This window comes from Centroberyx gerrardi, chromosome 12, assembly GCF_048128805.1.
Source record: "Centroberyx gerrardi isolate f3 chromosome 12, fCenGer3.hap1.cur.20231027, whole genome shotgun sequence".
NCBI classification, from domain to species: domain Eukaryota; kingdom Metazoa; phylum Chordata; class Actinopteri; order Beryciformes; family Berycidae; genus Centroberyx; species Centroberyx gerrardi.
The window spans coordinates 12,508,850-12,518,071 of NC_136008.1; the positions used below are offsets into that span (position 1 = coordinate 12,508,850).

At 47.1% G+C, this 9,222-nt stretch overlaps 1 protein-coding gene across 1 annotated transcript in view; it reads right to left on the minus strand.

Annotated features, from left to right (window-relative positions):
* Window positions 1-6,792: 6,792 nt before the first annotated feature.
* The window catches only part of grin2db (glutamate receptor, ionotropic, N-methyl D-aspartate 2D, b), a 27,743-nt gene continuing 25,313 nt past the window's right edge, over window positions 6,793-9,222 (minus strand). Inside the window, exons 16-17 of the mRNA XM_071905012.2 lie at window positions 8,459-9,222; window positions 6,793-8,143 (exon numbers count right to left, since the gene is read on the minus strand). The exon at window positions 8,459-9,222 is cut by the window's right edge and continues 116 nt beyond it. Of these exons, the coding sequence (XP_071761113.1) occupies window positions 6,793-8,143; window positions 8,459-9,222 (2,115 nt within the window). The remainder of the gene's footprint in view (window positions 8,144-8,458) is intronic.

Genomic DNA, 9,222 nt, shown 5'->3' on the forward strand with positions numbered 1-9,222 from the left:
AGAGAGAAAAGCATAACGCTGACCTCAGATCAGTGTCTAGGGACACCATGATCCAACTCCCTGTAACTCAATCTTATTAGAGCGTTAAGTCATTACTGCATGTACACACAGAGGCCTCAAAACGCAATTAGCCATTAGCCCATCACACTGACAAAGCATGGCTAATTAGCAGATCGCAGGCGCAGAGGGAGCAGAACAAAACATATTTAATACCCCCATCAACACTCTGGCAGAATATCATGTGTCAGGTGCGGTATGGATGCTTCTTCATGCATGGTCGAGCACTGTTTTACATGGAGCAAGCAGTACTGGCAAATACATTTAAAACTAGCTTTGAATAACAGACATATGGGGTAAACAACATAGGACGATAACAGCCAGAAAGTTTAGAGTATTTCAAAGTCAATTGTGTATATTTTTCTGTGATTGCCAACCTATCTGACTCGAATTGTCCTGATGTGGTAAACCCCGCCCCTGTAGAGCTCCAAGAAGGTTAAAAACCTGAGGATTATCACTGCACATATTATTCTACACAGGTCTATGGAGTTCTGTTTAAAAATCCATTCTCATCAGCAAGAACACGTCTGTTTGTTGTAGTGGAAATGGAGCTGGTCAGGCGGCATTGAGTTGGCTGCTGTTGGCTGGAGTTGAGAGTTGAGGCAGAGTGTTAGGTGTGTTGCTGTCTTTGAGGGTAAAAGAAGTGGATTATGTTAGGTCAGCTCTGGCCAGATCAAAGCAAAAGCCTGACAAGAACCGAGAAACCTCTGAGAAATATGTGCAAGCACACTCACACACACACACCCACACACACTTTGGCAGAGGACAGCCTGTCAGAAAGCCAAAGAAACTGCTCTTTGAGCTCTCCATAAATTTACTTTGAAGGGGTTCTAACTGGGTAAGGCATAGCTTGTATGGGAAATACTGGCACGAGAGGGAATACACACAACACACACACACACACACACATGCACACCCACACTGAACAGCAAAGGTCCAATCTCAAAACCCCTTGTTCATAATCACATTTGCAACAGGAATTTGAAGGAAACACAGCACCACTGTCATTAATTAAAGAGAATCATATTTTATGAAGCAATTCTCAGGAAGTAAGTGCAGCACTGACCCTCCAGCCCCACCCCAGACAGACAATGTCAAATAAACTAACACATTTAGATCAGGGCATAGACCAGACCAGTCTGGGCTGGGAGCAACATCACCCTCCTAGCAACCTGCCTTAGCAACCCGTAAGTAGGCTTATAGTGTTGGCGAGGTTACTAGAGCATAACTGGGCCTTGAACAACTCTAAAAACACACACACTGGTTTCTGTGGGTATATTTGCCCTGTCACCGTTACAACCATGGTACGTGGTAGGACAAGCTTTTAGTGGTGCAACATGCAGACCGTAGACCTGGTGAGTACAACGTATGGCACTCCTGTATTTCCTTGATATAATTCATGGCAAATTCAGCCAATGAGGACCCTGTTTGAATTCTGGAGCACCATGTGTATTGCTTCCCAGGTCATGGGCCAATAGAGAGAGAGAGGATGAGGTTGAGGCTGCACCAATGATCTCATACAAACTCAGGCACTAGACTAGCCTGGACCAGACTGCGCTAGACTGGACTGGACTGATCAATGCATAAATACAATTTGACCAAACAGTGAATCTGATAAATCGAAGCAGATGAGGACACCAAGGCAAATCAAAAGAGGAGCGAGTCAGCAAAGCAAGGTAGATTGAGGCAGACTGCCCTAAACAGCAACTGATGGATCAGAGCAGGCAAGACAGTGCCAAGCAGAGCACAGAACTGTACAGCAAACTAATAAGACAGATAGCTCAAAACAAGCAGAACAGTCATAGTGAATGTACTTAACTTCCTTAAGTAACCAAATCTCTGAACCCTTTAGAAATTAGAGTAGTTACAGCTTGTGTGTGTTACTGTGTGTGTGCGCATGCTCGCATGTGCCTGTGTAGGGTGATCAAACTACTTGAGGCGATGCTTGAGATTGCAGCTTAGTGAGGGCTAGAGGAAGATGAGGATCATTGGCTGAGTGATGTACGCATGTGTGTTAAATATGCATGCACAGCAAAGTGTGTGTGTGTGTGTGTGTGTGTGTGTGTGTGTGTGTGTGTGTGTTTTTCAGAGAGAGGGAGAGGAAAGAGAGGGGAGAGAGAGCACGACAGAATCATGCCGCAGTGAGCTGTGCACACGGTTAGCGCACATGCAAATGCACATACATGTACATTCAATGCATGTACATTCTCAACATGACACACATTCACAACTAGAGAGAGACGAGGAAACACACAGAGACACACTACTTTCCTGATATGAAGCGTTTGGGCTTACATGCAGGGCAGCACAAACTGATGATTTAAAGATTGGGTGATCAACATGATATCAATTTATTAGCATGGCCACTTCAAGCCAAACCAGTCCAGTCTAGATCAGGATGGACAGCAGACACGTCATCACCATGTTGCCCCTCAGCACTCTTCCAAGGTGAGCTTCTTAATATTTCAACTCCCATTGATTAAGGTTAGGACTGGGTGGAGGGGAGGAGAGCAGATCTTGGACCAGTGCTTGGGGGAAAGTGAAGGACATTATGCTATATTACCCAGCAGGCACCAGGTGGTGGTGGTGCAGAGGACACCATGGCAACGCCATGAAAAACGCCATGGCAACACCATAGCAACTGTGGCCTCATTTGCTGGCTGGTGGTGTGGTACAGCCCAGACTTGCTACAGTGGCATGGTCGTCAGATACACACTTCAATCACATCATTAATAGTAACATTGTTCATTAATTACTTCATCAATCAATTAATTGATCATCATCATCAACAATCAGTCAAAAGGAGCAAGAACACAGTATCTACTGGTCTCTGTTTTTTGCTAAGTGAGAGACAGACAGAGTAATGAACATGTTTAAAAAGAAAATGATCACAGGAAAAAAAGGAAGATGAATGGATGGGTTAACTAAGAACAAGATGTGATCAAGATATGATAAAACTTTAAAAGAGGATGCTTATAACTTGATAATGAGAGTGAGGGGAGACAGAATGGCAGAGGAGAGCAGGAGAAGGGAATAGAGACTGCAAGAAAGACCGTGTGAGAGAAACATACTAATGTGTAAAAGAAGCGAGTGGCAAAAAGTAATGTTAGGTAGTACGAGAGGAGTGACAGACTGATAGCTATAGTAGATACAGATAGATGGATAGAGAGTTTAGACTTTTACTTGTCTTTTTTTGTCACAGGCACTAATGTCTTCACAGTCATATAGGAGGAATCGAAATTCAAAAATGATTTCAGTGTCTAGAATCGCTACAAAGCTAAAACATTTAAAACTATTTCATCTAACACTTCCTCCAAGTATACCAAACTTAACTCATATATATATATACCTGTATGTATATATATGTATATATTTATTTGTACATATATATTTCTTTATAGATAAATGATAGAATTCAAATGATAATTGAATACAATGGTCAATAAAATATCTCAGTTAAATCACAGTATAACATGGTACATTCTCAAAAACATAGTATATTTTAATATATTCTTTTTTCTCAGCAAAAAAAAAAAAAAAAGCTACAGGGCTTTTAAGAGTCACTTCTGTTCATGCAGTCACAGACTTAAGTATTAGCGCCTCAATAGAAATCAATGATGCTGAATGACACACCAGGTTTAAGCCCTGTTGATTGGTTGAAAATGACCTTGTTCCACTATACAGGAAGCAGTTGAACTGTTTCCATGGTTTCCACTGTTGGGGTGCAGAGTAGAGCGAGCTTGCTACCTCAAGGAAAGATGGCCGCCCTGGGTCCTAAGCATTTGCTACAGTTGAACTACACAACCCTCCCACCACAAATCTTGGAGATTTCATTCAGCTAAACATGCAATGATTTGGGGGCTTTCCAAGGGATGGGAAACGGCAAAAGCATTTCTCTAAAAACAAAGATAGATTGTTTTAAAATTGCCCCACACAGACCTAGAAAAAAAGCAGTCCATGTGCAGAAAAAAGGTACAGTTTGCCCTCACTGAAAGGCAAAGGAGTTAAAAGGGGACTTGAGAAGGTCGTCTAACCCTTCGATCTGTGACGACATGCACAAACACAACGCACAGTCCCTCACATAGCAGGTCAAACCCCCCTCCTTCTAGCCATTATCAACAGCATCCAAAAAGCTACAAAGTCTAAAAGTAGGTCTACTTTTGCTACATCATGTCAAAGCTACATTCAACTACGATAGAAGGAGAGCTGGGCTGTGGCTGGTCTTAGTGTGAGAGATGAGGTGGATATGTTGAGCTTATGGAAATGGAGAGTTTATGCATTGCAATGCTTGGCAACATCGGCACAGTTTATGCAGTAGATGGCTTTTGGCACAGCTCACATAAGGTACTATGCTACAGATCAGTTCTCTCTAGGCCGTGAACACATACTGTAGCATGTTATGTTCATATTGGTCAGCCAGAGCCAGGTGCTGTGGACTTTAACTCATGTATAATTACATTAGTTAATATTAGTTACATTCTAATCACATTTGAACAAATTGGATTAAATCTACCCTACCTATAAGAGATTCATTGAAGATATGCAACATCTGACTCAGGCTGACATTAAAATGTTCTCACTTTAAAAGAGAGGAAAAATAATTACAATGTCTCAGATGCAAACAGATGTGCCATTGCATCCCTGTCACATTGAAGGTGGGAATATTGCTCAAAGTCAAACAGTCATCTGATGATCTTGGTAACAGGAGTTATTACTGACTGCATTCAGTGAAGCCCCACCTATTGTATATGCACCCCAGATTGGAACTCAAAGCATTCACAGTATGTCGTTCAGTCTTATTTGCCAAAAGGAAATAGTCAAAGATCAAATTCAATATCACTTCCTCAACACAAGTGTCTGTGATATTTTGTTATTTGAACCTTGGTTACAGTGAATTTCAGTGTCCCTAACAGCAACATGAGTTAACATCAAGGTAATAGTGGTTCACGCATCAGCAAAGTATGTTTTAGCCTATGAATTGTGCAGTTATAATAATGGCACACATGTCTGAGTAATGCAATGAGCAATTGTGCTTCATAAAATCCTTCCTCTTCCAATGTATGGTGTCTGCCAACTAGTGAAATACTATAATACCATAAGAGTGCTTTTACAATGCACTACACTTGCTTTCAAATCCCCATACTTCCTCTAAAAAAATCCCGACTAGAAAGTAATTAAGTTCATAGCTGCATATCCCTTGCTCTGTAACGTGTAGCTAAAATTATTAAATTCACCAAAAGCCTCTTGTACAATTGACTCCCAAGCTTATTTGAATATTATGCAGCCATCTAGTGCCAATTATAGATATTGCACCAATCATCTCCTTGATCCACTTAAATGATGGAGAATTATGTGTCATTCACATGTGAAAAAAGATGGGGCTATATCTATGGAAACAAATTACTTGAAAACCAATTTTGCTTAAAAGCTCTTGAGTAGAAATTTGGCACTGCTTTTGAACCATTCACACTTCCAAAACCAGCCACATCCAACCTCTTCTTCTGTTAAAACACTAACACAGTGAGAGAAATATATAGATAGATAGAATAAAAAAGAAGGGATAAGGAGAAAAGTCTGAGTAAGAAAGAAAAGAAAAGACAGACATAAAAGAAAATCTGCTACATGTCTTTTTTTGTTCTTATTGTTATTTTTCTTCTGAAGTTCAGTTTGTTGTTCAAATACTTTGATGTCATCGTGCCAGTCAACAGACTGTTTGAGTTCTGGTTGGACCAGAGGTGACATGACAGGCTCCAATAGGGAGGAGGAGAAGTGTTTCCTGTTAAATCTGATTGGTTAAAAGGTTTTCTAGTAAAACATGACATCACGTAGATGGTCCTGGGGTAGAGCTAGATGGGTCTGATGGTGTCATGAGGTCAAAGGGCAAGTGAATAGCACTGTCCTCACTGCCCAGTGAAAGGTGATCAGTCAGACAGAGTGCATGAGAGAGGTGACTGCATTGCTTTTTATATCAACTGATTTACAAAAGGGAAGAAGAGGGGGCAGTCTCTCCAACGCCATGAAGCAGTCCACCAATCCAGTTCAAAAGACAGATACCAGACGTGGCTCTCAGCCAATGAGGACAGGGAGCCAGAGTCTGTGGACCAATCATTGGGATCTTACAGGAGAGGGCTGGTCTCTCCACAATCCAACAGGGTTCGTTCTCAAAGCCAGAGGGAGGGAGACGTTTTGAGCATGTGTCTGTGTGTGTGTTTCTATGTGTGTGTGCGTGTGTTTGTATGTGTTTGTATGTATGTGTGTGTGTGTGTGTGTGTGTGTGTAAACATGACATCATTACTCACAGGTTGGAGACTACTCTTATCCATAGTTGTGACTCGGGGAGGGGAGGAGAACCGAAGATGACATCACAAAGCTCAATTCTGAGCGGAGGAGGAGTTCTGGAGCTGCTGCCCCCGGTGATGCAGCCTCGCCTTCGCTCTCATCGTCATGGGAACCATCCAAACGGACGTAGGTCACTCTGGTGTGGCGTCTTACTGTCGCCCTCACTAGCACACGCACAAGAGAGCGGGTGGCGATAGTGTTGCTCTCACACAGAGCAGTGCTGGCGATAGAGCTACTGTCCATATTAGTTCCCGTAGCGATGGTCGCTAGGTGACCATCTGTGGTCACCAAGGCAGCCGTATCTCTGGTGTCGTCCCTGGCTCCAGTTGCCACGGCACCATGGTGGTCATTAGCAGTGGTGCTCGCTCCCACGTCTCCCTCTCTCGTCTCCCCCTGTCATACCTCGCTCTCCAGGCTGGAGAAGTGGGCCGACCCTCGGCGGGAGCACAGGCTCTTGGCTTTGAGTGGCAGGTGAGGGGAGTAGAACCTCCGTGGCTGTGGCACCGAGCGCAGTCTCTGATACTGGAGTTTGGCACTGGCCGAAGCCTGAGCTTGGCCCTGGCCCGCCATCCCTACCCCCGCTGGGGGTGAGACAGAGGATGAGGAGGGCGGAGGTGGGATGGGCACCGGGAGGGAGGTGGGGGACACAGTTGGCTGCTGCGGCGGCGATGGCGAGGGCTGAGGAGGGTGGTCAGGGGTCTGTGTGCTGAGGCTGAGGTTAGACTGGCTGCCTGATTTGGCCTGGCTAGGGTCTGGTTTGGGGGGCAGAGGCTTAGGGCGAGAGCCCCCGCTGAAGCTGTGGCAGTGGGGGAGAAGCTCTTCCTGGCTGTGGGAAAGGGCCGTGGCTCCTCTCTTGGAGTGAGAGGTGTGTGAGCGGCTGTGGGGGTGTGGGTAAGGGTGTGGGTGGGGGTAAAGGCTACAGGAACACATGGTGGCCCCTGCTGCTTCCTGCTCCCCTCTGTCCCTAGCTCGCCCCTTGCCCTTCCCTCCTCCACTCTTCCACTTTTTCTCTCCCTTAATGGGGATCTTGTCCATAGACCAGTATCTTCTGGGTGGAGGGAGGGCTGCGGGAGGCGGCGGCCACTGAGAGCCCAGCCCTCCACTCCCTCCCCCTGAACCCCACCCTATACCTGGCCCCGAGCCCCAGAAATCAGCACCTATCCAGCCCTCTGCCCGAGTTCCCAGAAGGGAATCATCCCGACTGTTGATACTGCCCCCTTTCTCTCTGGAGGGGTAGGTGCCAAAGAACCAGCCCCCTCCTCCTATGCCTCCTATTCCACTGGTGCTTCCTCCTGCCCCTCCCTCCCAGTACCTTTCGAAGCGGCCAAACTCCCCTGACGAGCCCTCATCGGAGTAACTCTCCTCTGCCCTGGCCCTGTCCCTCTCTGACTCAGACACTGCACCCCTGCCTGCCCTCCGTACCCTCTCCTCCACCCGCTGCCTCACTCTGTCCCTCTCTTCCTCCTCCTCGTCCTCATCGTCTTCGTCATCCTCAGAGTCCCACTCGTGGAAGGACAGTCCTTCCCTCGTTTGCGCTCTCTCTCTTTCATAATGCATCAACAAAGGACGCCGCTCTCCTCCTCTCCCGCCTTCGTCTCTCTCCATCCCCCCACTCCTCCGCCGCTTGGAGGATGGAAGGAGCGGGTGGAGGGAGGTTGGGGGAGTATTAGAGCCGTCTCCTCCTCCGTTACCAGTCACCCAGAACTTGACAGATGCAGGGAGTTTGTTGAGGTTGGGGTAGCGCTTACTGGGGGTTCGATGTCTGGAATGGCGTGAGGATTTGGGCCGCCTCTCCCTGCTTCTGCCACTGTCCTCCTCTTCCCTGTCGTTCCCTTCTTCCTCTCCTCCCTCTCTCCTGCCTCTCTCCCTCTCTCCTTCCCATGCAGAATCCCGCCCCTTCTCCCCAAATGTGCTCCGATACTGGTTGGAGAAGGAAGAGTAGTCTTGTATCCCTCCTTCCCTCTCTCCTTCCGCCTCTCCCTCCCTCTCTGCCTCTACATCTCCCTCCTCTGGCTCGGAACGTTTTCCCCCAATTGATTTCTTCCTTTTCTTTGTCTTCAACGCCTTCTTCTTCTTCTTTTTCACCTTCCGCCGCTTCCTTTCCCTCTCTCTCTCTCTTTCCCTCTCTTCCCTCTTTTTCCTCTTTTTGTTCTTTTTCTTTTTCTTTTTCTCTTTCTCCTTCTCTTTTCTCCTCTTCTTTTCTCTTTTTTGCCTCTCAGAATCTCCTGTGCCACTCCTGTCTCTCTCTCTCTCACTCCAGCCTGCCCACCACTCTTGGAGCTGAGACAGTTGGCTCCCGCCTCTCTCCCTTTCTCTTTCCCTTTCTCTGTCACCCCAGGATGTACGTGGTTTCCTGGGTGGTATGGGCGGTGGCAGGCGACCGTGGCTGAGGGAGCGAGGTCGTATGATTGAGCGCTCCCTCTCTCTCCCTCTCCCAAGGAGTAGGCTTGACTCTTCCGTCAGCTCCTCATCTTCATCATCCTCCTCTTCATCCATCCCTCCAGTCCTGTCTCGTGTGCTCCTGGAGGAGCTGTAGGAGTAGGTGGGAGAGGTGGAGCGAGAGGAGGAGGCAGATGAGGAAGTGGATGTGGATGAAGTGGTCGAGGAGGAGGACGTGGACGTGTAGGGTAGGGAGGCGGAGGGTGAAGGAGGGGTGTAGGTGGGGCTGAGGGGTATGGGCACAGGGAGCGAGAGAGGGGGAGAAAGGGGGCGTGCCCTCCTTCCTCCTCCCTCCCTCACTCCGTCCCTCCCTCCTCCCCGCCGCCCCAGGGGCAGAATGTTCTCGTACAGAGGCCCTCCGGGCTCTTTGGGCTTCTTGGGCCTGCG